At 43.7% G+C, this 15,611-nt stretch overlaps 1 protein-coding gene across 4 annotated transcripts in view; it reads right to left on the bottom strand.

Moving 5' to 3' along the window:
- The window catches only part of LOC119159463 (peptidyl-glycine alpha-amidating monooxygenase B), a 182,343-nt gene that overhangs the window by 141,596 nt on the left and 25,136 nt on the right, over nt 1-15,611 (bottom strand). For all 4 annotated transcript variants that reach the window (XR_005108088.2, XM_037412226.2, XM_075865543.1 and 1 more), the window contains exon 5: nt 8,867-8,952. Coding sequence is in view for 3 of the 4 variants with exons in the window: in XM_037412226.2 (XP_037268123.1) it covers nt 8,867-8,952 (86 nt within the window). In the remaining variant the exon portion in view is untranslated. The remainder of the gene's footprint in view (nt 1-8,866; nt 8,953-15,611) is intronic.

The raw sequence follows: 15,611 nt of genomic DNA, 5'->3' as shown, positions 1-15,611 counted from the left end.
CAACGGTCGGCTTCCTTGTCTTTTGCTGGCACTTTTATTTCCAACTTATCTATTGTACAAATCACTCCCCCGCGGAAAAGGAACCATTCTGGCAACCGAAGGCACAGCTACGACTGGTGGGTCATAGTGCGGCTTTAGTCGGTCGACGTGAACAGTCTCACGGTCTGTGGACAACTGAACAGGCTAGACAATAAAGTTTGCCGAGTATGCTCGACGCAGAACGTGCTAGGGGCCTTCATACTTAGGCAGCAGTTTTGAAGAAAGGCCAGGAGCTGAGGAGGCAACGCGAAGCCACACCAATGTTCCAGGCGAATATGACTAGGGATGCAAGTTGGCGTGATGGCGGTCATTTCGGTGGGCTTGGTCTTGTGTGGTTAACGAACGTGCTAGCTGCCTGCATTCTTCTGCATAGGTGGCGACTTCAGACAGATATGCAAACTCTGAAGTATCCGGGCGAAAGAACATAGTGGTATCCATAATGAAGAAGGTTCACGGTCATATAGAAGAAAGAAGGGAGAAAATCCTGTCGTATACAGAGTGGCGCTGTTGTAAGCATACGTCACAAATGGTAGTATGCGGTCCCAGTTGGTGTAGTCAGCAGATACATACATGGACAACATGTTGCCTAATGTGCGATTAAAGCGTTCGGTCATGCCATTGGTTTGGGGGTGGCAAGCACTGGTCGTTCGATGAACAACGTTGCATTCACACAAAAGGACTTGTACGGCTTCTGAGAGGAACATGCGTCCACAGTCGCTGAGTAGCTCATGAGGTGCGCCGTTGATTGATTGATTGATATGTGGGGGTTTAACGTCCCAAAACCACCATATGTTTATGAGAGACGCCATAGTGGAGGGCTCCGGAACTTTCGACCACCCGGGGTTCTTCAACGTGCACCCAAATCTGATCACATGGGCCTACAACATTTCCGCCTCCATTGGAAATGCAGTCGCTGCAGCCCAGATTCGATCCCGCGACCTGCGGGTTAGCAGCCGAGTACCTTAGCCACTAAACCACCGCAACGGGACGCGAGGCACGTCGTGGCGAAGAACAAGTTAGTGAAGTATAAATAAGCTGATGGCACGTGATGTGGCCTCTGGCAGCGTGGCAGCCTCAGCATGCCATGTCAAATGATCAATAGCGGCAACCATCCAACGATTTCCGTCAGGTGTGTATGGAAGGGGGCTGTACAAGTCAATTCCAATGCGATCGAAAGGTCGCGAGAAACAGGGCAATGGCTGGAGCGGTCCAGTGACTGCATGTGGTGAACTCTTCCGGCATTGACATTTTGAGCCTGAACGCATGGATTGGCGAACAAATCAGTACATTCCACGCCAGTAGTACCACAGCCGGAAGCGTGCGTACATCTTTATTATACCAGCGTGGCCGCACTGGGGGTCCACATGGAACGAGGCACAAATATCAGCACTTAGGTGGCGAGGAATCACCAAAAACCACTTGCGACCATCACTGAGGTAGTTGTGGCGGTAAAGTAGCCCATCGCACATGGTGAAATGGCGAGCTGAGCACCGCAGTGAGCGACTGGCAGTACTCGATAATGGCTTGGATAGGAACTCCATAAAAGACACTATCCAAGAGTCTTGACACTGCTCATATTGCATGTCAGCGTTTGTGAGGGACGCAGAATTGTAGGTTGAAACAGGCGCATTTGCACAGTCTTGTGGAAGTTGAGATCGAGAGGGAGCGTCGGCGTCTGAATGTCTGCGCTCTGACCTGTAGATGACGCGGATGTCGTAGCCTTGGAGACGTAATGCCCAAGAGGCTAGACGACCAGATGGGCCTTTTAGAGACGACAACCAGCAGAGGGCATGGTGATCAGCGACATCAAATGTGCAGCCATACGTGTAAGGTCTAAATTTGCCGATAGCCCAAACGATGGCTAGACAATTTTTCATTTTTCTTCATGACCAAATAATTATCTTCAAGTCTGGTGCGAGAGGGACTCAGGTAAGAAACGACGTACTTGTCGAAGCCAGACTTTTGCTGAGCAAGGATAGCGCCAAGGCTGCCTCCACTAGTGTCCGTGTGGATTTTGGTAGGCGCAGTTTGGCACAATTTTCGTTGATATTATGAGGATGGCGCAGGTGTGGGATTACTGATTATCGCGCACCTGTGTGCAAGTATTCATTTCAAAATATTGCATATTAGTGGCGTAACAGTAAATCAAAGATGCATTGGCATGCCTCCAGCCCTTCAAATTGTGGACAAATCTCGCATATTTCGGTTGCCTGTAACTCTTGAATGGCCCCCTACAATGCGGCCATTTTAGTATCGTTGAAAAGCTCTGATATCTGGCTTTTTTTATCGCTTTGTTGGGTAACAATGAGCTTGCCACTTTCTCAAACAGAAAAAAAAGAAAGTAGCCGTAAAACGATGTCATTGGCCACTTCCGATCACGTGGCTGAAATGACGTCTGATTGGCTTAAGGCGCTGTATTTGAAAACCAAGCTCATTGAGGCGCCATTTTGGCTTAGGTTACTATCCTACGTCGAAAATGCTTAGAAGACCAAGAAAGTTCCACTCGGTGTATCAGATCGGCCTAAGGCGAGCCAAAATAAAAAAAAAAAAACGTGCTAACGACCAGACGTCCCAGGTTTCTGCAAGCGATCAGCAAGCGAGCGTCGCTGCTTCAGCACCTGATAACGGTGATTGAGGTAATTGCGGTACGCTCCACAAAGGCACGGTATTGCGCCGCTCTGCAACCGGTTGATGAGTAAGTGACTCGCCGTGCTGGGGCATCCGACATTGTCAGTGCAGGTAATAGCGGTCCGCAATATGAGGGCACGCTGCGGCCCGGCTTTACAAATGATAAACAAGCAACCCACGATGATGCAACTGACAGCGATCCTTCTGGAAATGACGGCATTCTTCACACCGACTCTAGCCTTGAGCGAGTTGACGCTGAAGCTGTCACGAGCAGCGGCATAGTCCAAGTGCTCATGAGTAGGTCATGCCTGAACGACTTGAGTTGACACCGGCGACAGGGGGAAAGACTGCGGTTTTCACCAATGCAAGCAACGCGTCATATCGGCCTGCGCTGTGGACTCTGCAGCTTCGTATTTGATGGTCGACTTAGAGATCCTAAATGGGCTGTTCGCTGATTCCCTACGGTGCAAAAAGTGGTGCAAAGTATGCGGTGGGTGTGCGAAACTAGTCGCGGGTGACCGCGACTACAGCCTCGCTAAGAAACTGATAGTGAAGTGCGACTGTTGTGGCGAAGTGACGACAGCATAGAACTCGCGCTGAGCCGATGGTGAAAAAGTCGTGCAATGAATTTGAGATAAACATTTTATCTACGCGTGCAATGCTCTGTAGTGTAAACGGCCAGACATTCATGAACGATATTTTCGCGTCAATGAGACTGTCGCAGCGGAGGCTGCATAGTAAATCGGCAATTTTTTTTTACCTGGTTCCCTAAAGTGGCATTTCTGATGGTTTGATATTGGAGCAACAATATCTCTCGTTCTACTCAACGAGTCTCAATAATTATTTTTTTTATCAGAAAGGTGGTGAATTTACAAGTGCTGTAGGACTAGTACATAATTATATACTATTGAAGAACATTTATAAACATAATTTTTTGACATTATTATTGGGTTTTACAAATAAATTTTCAGATGCCCTAATTTTATTCGAGATTGTTGTAAAATATTTGTTCTTGCCTGATTGAACCTGTATATCATCCTCGATCACTTAAGTGTTCAAGAGATTTCTATAATTATTTCTAACTTGTCCTGAAATGTTTTTTCTTGTTTTCTCAAAACTTGATTTTTGATCATGGTGTAGTTTTGAAGTGACGATATCTCTGGTGGTACTTATCCTATCACAGTGATTCTTGTTTTGTTAAAAAAAAAAAAGGGGGGGGGGGGGACAAATGAGGAGTGCAGTAGGCATAAAATTTGAACGAATAACATGAGAGGTGTTTTCAAAAAGTAATAATTTCTCCAGGGTGTTACTAAAGCATTTTGCTAACAAAAGATTGATATGCTATAAGTTTGGCCAAATCAACCTAGAGCATTCATTTTTGTAGCACTGCAAGCTTTGACCATAAAAAATTATTTTCATATGCCAATGTCTTTTATCACTACCAGCATTCAAGAGAAAACTCATCTCCTAACAAGTCAATGCTACAAACATGAATTTCTCAAACTTTTGAAGAGTACTTGCTGCACAGAAAAAGTAATTGCTTATTTGAAATCAGCATGTCAAAATACTTGAAAGATGGAAGTTTGATCAAAATTCACCCAAAAATGAAAATGTTTTAGGTGGGGTGTACCCCCTTAAACCATCAAGTCCTTATCATAATCACATGTCCTGATGCCCAATGGCAATGTACACTTGTACCACGCATTATCACTGCAATGTTTCGAGTTATAGTGTGACGCATGTATACAGGACCTGTGTGTTTGTAAAGCATGAAAGCTAGTTTCACTGCATTTCCAAGCAGAGAAAGTTATTTTCATTGTATGAAAATAACTTTCTATGATAGAACACCCGCTGGCCCCGCAAGTGAAGCAACTAGTGAGATTTTCATTTTTATTTATTTATTTGTATCTTCCTCGATTTATCGGTCGCGCACAAGATGACTTTTCGCTCACGCCCAACAATGCTGACGCCGAAATGTCTGTGAAACGAGCACATTAAAGACATCACGTTAAAATACAAGTTCCCCTTTTAAAAACACATCGCCTGTATTGTCTCTTTGCTCTCTCGATCATTTGCTTCCCCCTTTTTTGTCAGCTACACTGGTGCACTCAATGAAGCCATGAACGTCTCATTGGCTTTCATGCATTAGAGCCAAAAATTAATCGATGACACCGTGTCAGAAATAACGTGTGGTGTTTTCTGCTGCATAGATCTTGTGGCAGGGGAAGTGCTAGTACAAAAACTGTTATTGTTGAACAAAATGACAGCTGCACTATTAGAGGCTACAACACAGTGTGCAAGCAGCTGTTGCGCACTATGACCACTGTTGCTCATTTGAAAAGTGGAGATAGGCAGCCTGAACATCTGTGGAGGTAGACCACCAGCCGAGAATGTGCCCACAACTGTAACTGTTCATCACGAACACTGGACAGTTTACAAAGTGGCCCACTTGCTTTCGCTGCCTATGCCTACGAAGACAATGGCAAGCCAAAAAACCCGCAAAGGTGGTGAAAAACAGAATACAAAAGGTTCACAACCACTCAAAGAAGTTTGCACGTGCGACTGCCGCAAAAAAACAAAACAAAATGAGGAGATCATTGCTCTTAAGGGGAGATGTGGGTCGAAAAACATGAGTTTTTCTCAGAATTACCGATTTTTTATTTTTGCCTGATTTGATAAGATTAGTACCTCTACTGTTATGAAAAAAATACAGGTCGAGACTTCACTGGAAATGCTTTAAAGTTGCATCTACAGAGCACAAGGTGCCTGTTAAAGGTCCAAGGTATGCAGTCTTCGAGCACCTTGCCGCCGATGATGCGGCACCGTTCACCATTGTTGATTGCATAAGTCGAAGAGTCGAGCCTCACTCTTTAAAACAACAACAGTTTTTCTCGCTGATGCAGCACAAGAAATAATAAAGAGAAGCACGCTTCTGCGCGTTTTTCGAGCGCCGCGACTGGCTTATCACGCGGTACGGATCGGGAAACCGCCATTGGTCGCTGCGCGCCTGTATGTGCTGTGACGCCTATTTGCGGGGTCCATGTCTTGTCGAGCAGCGCAGCTGAACAATGCTTTTCTCGTGTAATTATCTTCGTTATGAATGAAAAAGCTATTGCTCACAAGTTAAAGCTGTTGTGCGGCACGCTCTATACAAATAGGCTACGAGCAGCTGGTCCGATTCGTGGCAGTTGTTGGCTTGTAAAAGCCAATGCATCAAAAGTCATTCGCACTCATCAGCTGGAAACTTCGTGATGTGGCAGTGGATGACGTCAGCGCCAATCTTGTGAGATCGAAAGAGCTCGCAGTGAGGCAACTTACCAGGGACGACATTGCCGATATGTATGACGGCATGTGGCACGAACATGGCCACAAAATGGCATGACCCTGTATTTAGTTTGAATTTCGCAGTCCTGTCGAACTTCTTCCTAGCTTGCAGTTGGCACATGGCTTTGCCAGATGGAGCGGAAGTTTGATAAGCGTTTCATGGCCCTGTCTGTGAGGGAAGTGTCTGTGAGGATTCGGCTCGAAAGAGCCGAGAGGGATAAACTTATGGTGCTGTCGTATTTTAGTGGCAGTGGCCACAACAACAAGGATTGTTCTTTTTTGGTTGTCAAATTTTATCAGATTTAATGATGACTTTCATAAATAAAAAATAAATTTTAACTTTAAAACTCGTTTTCCTCAAAACACAAATTTTGCCATTTTTTCAATGTACCGCTTCTTTTTCTGGCACTTCTAGTGCTCAGATCTGCATAAAATTTTGCCTAAATTTTTTCAAAAGTATTAGAAATGCAAGTATATTGTTTAAATTTCGATATTTTATTGTATACTAAAAAAAGTTTAAGTAAACATTTACTAGGATAGGTGAAATATGGACTCATTATGCCTATTATTTTTCATGTCTATTACATATTTTGTGTGTGCTTCCTGATTAGTTATTGGCATTCTATACTTTATTTCAAACATTATGAACTATGAATGCTAAAAAATTATGAAATTCAGGGATAAAAAGAGGCAGTGGGGGGGCAAAAGTGTTAATGTTTTCACTTTGTCATGTTTCAGAGCTAAAAGTATGCAACTTGCAAGAAATCTAATTATATATTTGAAATCAGCATAGAACCTTCCATAAATAGCTCAAGTTTCATTGCTCTAGGGTGAATATTTTAAAAAAAATGTCTTCGAGTAGCATCTCCGCTTAAGCGAAAACTTGCCACAGCTTTGAACGACAGAATCGAAGGTGCCCTTGCTCAGCTTCCTCCTTTGCAAAGGCTCTCATTCATGATATCGCTGACGCAGCTGAAAGTAAAAGCAGCCTGTGGCATGTGCTATAAATCCAACTGGATTCTTAATTGCCTGATGCTGTGAATTAGAAGCCCACGAGCATATAAACTGATAAGTGACACGAAGATATCACCCCTTCCCTCAATTAGCCGCCTGGCTCAAATATTTAAAGGTACACCGTGCAAATACGGCTGGTAGTGAAACGCTGCTATCCGAAGGAGTGCAGTTGGCAAGAAAAAAGGCAAAACTCAAAACTGCTGTAAGTCATGAGCAGAGCTCGCGCGAGCTCCACGCCACTCTCAGGTGTGGTGCCTGATGAGCCAGAAAACATGTGCGCACCGTATGTTGCGAACGTAGCACTCACAGAGTGGAGACCCACAGCCAAGGAAGCGTGGACGGCCTCCCTTAGCGACTCAGATTACGGTAGAGTCGTAGCGCGAACCACGCCTTGATTGATTAATATGTGGAGTTTAACATCCCAAAACCACCATATGATTCTGAGAGACGCCGTAGTAGAGGGCTCCGGAAATTTCGCCCACCAGGGTTCTTTAACTTGCACCTAAATCTGAGCCCACAGACCTACAGCCTTTCCGCCTCCATTGGAAATGCAGCCGCGGCAGCCGGGATTCGATCCCTCTACCTGCCGGGCAGCAGCAGAGATTCTTAGCAACTAGACAACTGTGGCAGGGCACGAACCACACCTTGGAAAGCGTGTACTGCGTTCCCAGAAAAGAGCCAGTGTGCAATAGCGTGAAGTAGCACACCGCTGGTCAAGTAGTTTCCTGCCACCATCGTAGAGGCCTGGAGGAATGGATACTTGTGGCGGTGGCCGACTTGCCGGTTCCATGAACAAGGAAGCCTTGCAGCGTTCCTCTGGAAAGCACGTTACCTCAAGCTAGCAGCTGGTGTTCGCCGAAGCTTTTCAATGACTGCGCAATTGTAATAAAATGAGAGAGAACAAAGAGACAATGCCCTTGCCCTGGGCCAGCTGTTATTTTTGGCCTTCGTTGTCCTTTTCCTTCCACTAAATCCTACACGCACACATGCCCGAGCTTCACTACCTCTACATTTCCGTTCTAAACGACAAAACATGTGTGCTCTTTGTTATTGTTCACTTAAACCTAATGTTATAATGCACAGATCGTTTCATTACATTTGAAAAATTCTGCAGCGTTTGCCTCAAAGAACGGTCGCATAAAACGTTTCTCGTTGCTCCAGTCGCAGAGAGAAGATTGCGAACTATTCGCTGTTCATGTGGAACAAAACTGCCATTAGCAGCGGTTATTTCGCTGCAATCGCGGCATGTGAAACAGCCTTTACCAACTTCCGCTTGCCCCGCGAATAATTGCGGCCAGCCAGAGGGAAGACAAGGCGTGTGTTGTGTTCTACTCTAGTCGAACAGTGGCATTCATTAACACTCTAAAATGCTTTGAGTAGGCAACGTTAGCCCAAGTTCGGCATCCAATCAGTCACGCTATTCTGGCTGTCACATCGCCTTCTCTGATTCCGCTCTCACCATCATCTACTACAGCTACCACAAGCATCTATGAACTCAAGAGTTTGCTTAATCCTTCATGATGGGCGTTAGTCGTCACAATGCAATGTATGACTAAGTGTCAGCGTAGATGCATCCATGTTAAGCAATGCTGTAGCTGTCAAACACCAATAGACATCATGCAAACTCTCCGATATCAATGTACAGTAAACAATAAACTATGGTACTTTTGTAAAGACATGTTTTAATTTCGTGTTTTGCTGATTTCTATGACAGAGGCATCAACCATGGTGTAGTAGTTGCCAATTTGTATCCTTTTTGTTCCTACTCCTGCAAGATCCTGTCTAAGCTTACAGTATTAGGTAATCTACAAAATCCGATAGCAAAGCCACCAAATACGAGGACACCAAAAGTACCACTTGCCTTCTGGCAGCTGTGTGCTAGCTGCATTGCGGGCCCAGCCGTAGAGAACCGTCAGGTTGTCACAAACAGCATTGCGATCGCAGTTCCTTTATGTAGAATAAAGGCGGCAAGGCAGAGGTCATTTAATGAGCAACACGTGTGATGCATGGCCATTCAAAGTGTATAAAAAACTGTCCTATTAGCCACTCCAACATCAACTGCCTTTCTGTGCTTAAAACAAGAAAGAAGCAAAATTATTTAGCAGGGAAGCTATTCTCCCAGTGTCCACTTAATAGATATGTCCATTTCCGCCTCCACTGATAGCAGCGTGTTGCCCGTATTTCTTCTGCAACGTCACTTCGACACCACACAGCGTTCACAACTCTCGACACAAATTAGAAAGACCGAACGCATTTTGCCACAATGAATGCTGCCCCAGAGGTCCGCTTTTAAATGCACATCTCGGAGGCTATGCATGAACTCTATTCACTTTAGCCCTTAAATTAGCTTTAACATGGCCACCAACCTGACGCAGCTGGAACGTCAGTAAGCATTCCCTGCATCATTCTTCAAGCATTTCAACACACTCATACGCAAGTTCAGACTTGACAAGTTTGTTCAAGAGCCATGTTACTGTACATTTCGTCAGTTTTCTTGTTACCCTGGGAATGTGCTAGCGGGTTCCGTGTGTAGACGGGATCAAGGGCGCCATGACATTATGACTCACTGGTTTTGTTTTGTAACTAGACGTGCTCCAGCGAAGTAGACACTGCAAGAATTGCGCCCCAGAGGTGAGCTACATGCATAACAGCTACTCCCTGATAAGAATAATATTTCATACATTTGAAGTAATCATGTCATAAAACAAACTACCGCACAGTTGTATGTGAGTACTGTCTAGTCGACCTTGTTAAATGGACCAACAACTGGCCAGAATGTATTATATCCTGGTGGGAAATGAAAAGACTGTGAATTATAGTGACAAATTCAAGCATCTCTTTCACGACCAGAGTAGGATTTATATTTTTATATGGGTCATTCCATATCAAGTGAGCCCAGTCAATTTTCGACCATTGCCTACCATGCTGAAAGAAATCATGCAGGTATATGTGAATGTGAGAAAGATTTATTTCGGTGCTATATTTCGCAAAAAAAAAAATTCTGTGTTGCCTAGAGGGCGCTTGAAAACATCGGGCTCCGAAGAAAAACTGTGTCACGCCAAATAATTTATATAATATTATTAGTCTGAGTAATCAATACAAAACAATGTTTTCAGTAATTTCAAGGCATCACTCTTTCATGAATAAGATAGTTTATTCATTCGTGTTTTAATTTTCTTTCTTTCTCACTTTGGCAAAAAATTGCAATATGCTGCACATTTTCACTGTTTTTATAAAAAGCACAAGTTTTTTTTGTCTGTAATATTTTTACAATTTCTGCTTTACTTGCACTCATATTAAATGATTAAAATACTTTGAGAGCAAATAAAGCAAAAATATTGCCAAAATATTCTGGCAACGTAGGGAAAGACAGCATTGTCACTCGTATTGCAGCTTGATTTTCGCAATGCAGAGGTAAAAATAAAAATATGGATTTTACATTGTTGCATAGTTAAGTTGGTCATTAAAATAGACAGAAAGTTTGAAAAGAGTAGATTTTGTTTTGAAGGAGAAAAACATTTTTAACTAAACAACCATCAGGGCTGTTGTTGGGGTCGAAATTGAAGGGAGTAAGCTGCTATGACAGCCTGCACATATCTTCAGGTGATCAACATAACTGAGAAATCTTCATACCTTCTGCAAGCTCGTGAGTTTCAGCTGGCTTTCCAAACCATGTTCACTGTATGTGTACGAGGGAAAAAGCTTCCCTCTACAACTGACGACAATGGTGAAGTCTTTTGTTAGCACTGCTGCCTAGTCGATTTCCACAATACCTTTGTTTTCACAATACCTTTGTTTTGAACAACTTTGATTAAAAAAATACCCTTCTTTCTTCATAAGCTCGAAATACCTGGAATGAAACTTTCTTCGGTCTTATTCTGCAGGCAACCAAGTTGCTACCTCTGGACATAACTCTGGATCGGAGGGAACACCAGTAGCTTTGTCAACATCGCTGTACTCCATGTCAGTCAGCGTCAGGCGCATCACCACAAATTGCCGACACGCGGCCTTGGAAATTCGCAGTTTCTTCTAGTTTCGAGGGTTTCCTTTCACGCTTTAATGCCGTTGATTTAGACAGGTGTGCAGGAATGTTCGAAAAAATTCTAGGAACAGCACCGGGCTTAATTGCCAACCTACCATGTGGAATTTTGACGACGTTTCCGCCTACTATGTGCTCGCAGCAAGGGTTTAGGTCCTCAAATTTGAAATGTAGGTCTTGACTGTCACCTAAAAGGCTCTTCGTGGAAAAGCAGCCGCCCAGGCCTTGAGAATTGCAGGACTATTTGGAACTTGAAGAAGTGTCGCCGATCGCAAGTGTTTTTCTCAGAGGCATGGCTACTTTCACAGCCCAGCACGCTACAGGTCAGCATGTTTACTATCCTACTGCTAATTCACTCAAGCATGCTTTATCGTCTTGTCACGTGTGAAATATCAATTGCAAAAGAGCTTTTCAAATAAAAGTTATTTAAATAGTGCATGTATGTCATTTACTGCACTGCATTCTATTTTTCTTAAATTCACTTTGGAAGCCTTTCTCCTAACTCCTTTGATAATTCCAGCTACAATCCAAGGAATTTGTGTATGAAATGCATCTGCACATAAAAATTGTACCGTTTATGTCAGCTGTGCCAGCTGTGAGGCTTGAAAGCTCACCAATATAAAGCACAGCAAGATTGAGCTGCTAATTCGTGCAAAACTGCCCATGACGCCAGACTATTTTTCCTTAGCTGTTCAAAAGGAGCACAGTCATTTCTAAATATATTCTTACACAAAATATATATACGATGTGTAATTACAGCAGGCTCGTTCACTTAGAGTCATCCACAACCTGAAGGCACAGATGAACCTTATTTATTGCAAAGGCACATGCAGAATTTTTTTTTGGGGGGGGGGGGAGGTAAGGGCATCACCTTGAGCTTAAGAGGGTGCCGGACAGGCAAGTGTGGTCGAGTCTCACTTTTTGCTAAGTAAACAATAGCACGAAGACTTTGGGAAAGGGGGGAAGAACAGCACTGGCCCAGTGTGCCACCCACTGGCCAAACCACCTTCCTCATTCCAGCAAAAGAAATAATCATACATTTCTTAAGGACAGGTGCGGCTCTTATTTATAACTAAGTATTATTCATTCAGTCCTCATTTAGCTGCTTTAGCTGAAGCCCGCATATTTGGAAACAAATTTACCGCTGTTTGGCATGCAGAGGTAGCAGATGACGTTCCTTCGCCCATCCCAAAGCAACAGCAGCGCTGTCGCTGCACGGGATACAGAAGGGGGCCGCTCCTCGCCGCTGTGACCGCGCGCGCTTACCCAACTGACAGTATCTAGAAACGTTGGCTATTCTACACGACAGTCGCATGCTTCTAGTGCAGCTAATACACCGTTTGCATTTTAACACTGGGCAGAATTTAGAAAAAGCAATGCTATCATAAAAAACAGAACTGCTATATATGAGTCGAACTATTCTTGTGAAATTTTCAGCGCTGTTCAGAGCACATATCACCACTTCGGCATGAGCGGCACTCGTCTGGCTCTTTTTTCTTCTTCTTTTTCTCACGGTAGCATACTGACTCATTGCGTGCGCCTTGCCCACTGCGAAGTACGATACTGACTGCATTAACAACGCTACACTCTGAGCTGTGAAATCTACAAACAGCTGATGTTTCTGCACGCTGCCCGCACCTAGCGCGGATTGTTGTGCCAATACGCGGCTAAAAGCAAGTGCCAATGCTGCCCGTTTCTTATCGAAATTGATATCCACTGATAAGCGTATCATTCGTAACAGTTTACTACAGTGAAATCAAGCACTGGCATCACCTTATACCCACCAGCATATGTTTCTGATGCGGGTGAAGGTGGCTGGTTGTGACTCGCTTTTCTGTGCCCGTTCAGTCGTCGCTCTTAAAATGCTTAAAGTGGTGACCAGCTCGAACATGCACGGATGTATGCAGCAAACACGGTCCGACTTTCACAGTTCGCCACGCTTACAGCAACTAGCCGATTTCGACAGATAAACACGGCATTGACTGCCAGCGAGCGCAGTCAGCTGTTCTCACCTTCCTGACAGTAATGTCATAGAGCTTCGACCAACCACAGCGGCGGCGAGATTCGCGATGGCAGACGCAGCACCTGTTGCTTGTTTACAGCAAAATAAAGTTATTTGCGTTAGTTCATGCAATATTTTTGACTTGATTTTCGAGTTCGCCGCACGAAATTACGTATCATGGCACCATAATCTGTTTTTTTTTTTCTGTGTTTCAGTGTCTCTTTAAGTTCAAACATTTTTGGCAACTTTGCCTCACTAAGAAATAGAGGGATGAAAATAAAAAGATCCCTCCAGAAACGATGACTGAAGTGTCATTTATGGGCACGATATCGAATCATCTCAAACGTCTGTAAGATACAGCACTTCATCATGCACATCAGTGGTAAGCAATCACCCATCGGTTTATACCTGAAACATAGTAAAACAGCTCAGATTATATATACTTTAATTATGTAGTTCATTAAAATTAAGGCCATGTATATTAATTACTAGGATCCAAACACAACACCTTATTACTGTATTGCAAGCCATCGACTGCATCATACTTCTGCCCCTTGGGACTGAGAAACGGTTCTATAACATGCCCTTTAATGGTCCATGGGGGAAGATACTATTCCGTGAAGAAAGCACTATTGCCCCATTTTGACGTTATATATTGCAGTATTATTAAAACAAGTGACGACGAGTTGTGTGACACACATTATGCGCTGCTGAAAAGCTGGAACCTTGCAGGGACCTGCTATGCAGTGAATGTGAAGCAAAGGCAAGCTTCGTACCTTGTGGTTGCTCAGTCAGAAAATTTTATTGCGATAGCAACTATATGGACAGTCTTGGCTGGTTTTCCCCGTCGTCTTCACTGCCGCCGCAGCCTCCATCATTCACGTATATGTATAAGTATGTATGTATATATATATATATATATATATAGCGGAACTCGTGTCAGCGGGACTCGTGTTAACATGGCCCAGTTCACCGGTAGTGTTTCGGCATATGCACAAGAAATGCCCTAAAGCCCTGAGCGCGTCCGCTCGGCGCTGTTGCCATGCGGCGCTAATTCGATGAACATTAAAAAAAGAACAAAAGTTAGCTTGTGAGCCAGGAACGCACAGCAATGCATCGCCAGAGCGAGTTAAGGCACGAGTGCCATTTCGTTCTACATGTAATGACTGCCAATTCACTTATAACTTCAGTACAATACAGTTTTCTCCTTTAAAATCAAACTTTGTCTTAACTCTATCATTTCGGACAACGCTGACATGGCAGAGCTGGTGACTGGCTGTGAATAGACCGAACTGCATAAAGAAAGAGAAACGACGCCATGCCGTACATTGTCCTTGGACTCAGAAGTGACCGTCATTGAAAGCCTGCTCATGACCCTCGATGGCAGCACAATGGCCAATGCTACAAAAAAGCAACTTGTCAACAAGCTGAGAATACGAGGTCTACAATGTTCCAGGCGAAAGGATGAGCTCATCACACGACTCAATCTGCCGGCAATCAGACTAGGGCATTTTTAAGGACGACGTGTAGCTTAGATAGATTTGCCCTTATTGAAACCATAATCAAGTTTTGCTGCCATAAGTCAAGTCGGCACACAGAACACCAAAAGAAAAAAAAACAGCGCAAAATACAATACGGAGGAGGGGGTCCCAAATGCAAACGCAAACATCGATGCTGCGGTCTCATAATGGCTTGGAGTGGCCGAACACACAAAAGTCAGGTTTTCCACTAAGATGAGAGTTTAAAAAAGGGAAGCGCAAATGCTCCCAGCCGAAACTTCGCGTTAATAAAACTAGCAAAAAAATCGATTTACTTTGTCTCTATTTTCACGTTATTTGTTATTGTTATTTTGTTGTGCCTCCAACTTGTGCACCCAATTTTTGGCTTCTGTGTTTATCGACTATAAAACCATTCGTTCAGTCTTTTCCTGCTAGCCTCTCCACAAGCACTGACAAATCCTGATAGCACTCCAACGCCCTTGTCTTCTGAAAGTCTCTGTCATGTGGTTCTGTCAGCCATTACTGTTTTTTTTTTCTACTATATATTGTCGGGAAATTGGCACCTGTGCTCGCTCCAACGAAGGCACGTGTAATTGACTTTAGTACAGATGTCGTGGTTTTGGGATTTGTAAACATTGAAACGGGGTTGTCAATTGACCTAGCCGTATATGAACGGCGGAAGTGCATGTCACGGATAAAAAAATATAGCTTGAGTTTATCCTCCCTGCGAGTTCATGATTTTGTTTCCAGAATTGAGGCCTATTATTGTCAGTGTCATTGCTCTAAATATAGGCCACTATGCCAGTAAGCATGTATATATATATATATATATATATATATATATATATATATATCCTATTTTTATAGCTTCTATAAGAAGCTATAAGAAGACATGAAAATGTGTAAATATTATTATGCCTTGAAAAAAACTTATGCCTTATTCAGCCGTCAACAAGATGAGAATACGAGGTCTATGATGTTCCAGACGAAAGGATGAGCTCATCACTTGACTCAATCTGCCGGCAATCAGACTAGGGCATTTTTAAGGACGACGTGTAGCTTAGAT

The sequence above is a fragment of the Rhipicephalus microplus genome, chromosome 1 (genome assembly GCF_043290135.1).
Source record: "Rhipicephalus microplus isolate Deutch F79 chromosome 1, USDA_Rmic, whole genome shotgun sequence".
Classification (NCBI taxonomy): domain Eukaryota; kingdom Metazoa; phylum Arthropoda; class Arachnida; order Ixodida; family Ixodidae; genus Rhipicephalus; species Rhipicephalus microplus.
The sequence above is the reverse complement of the archived record's forward strand: the minus strand, read 5'-3'. Positions and strand labels throughout refer to the sequence as shown.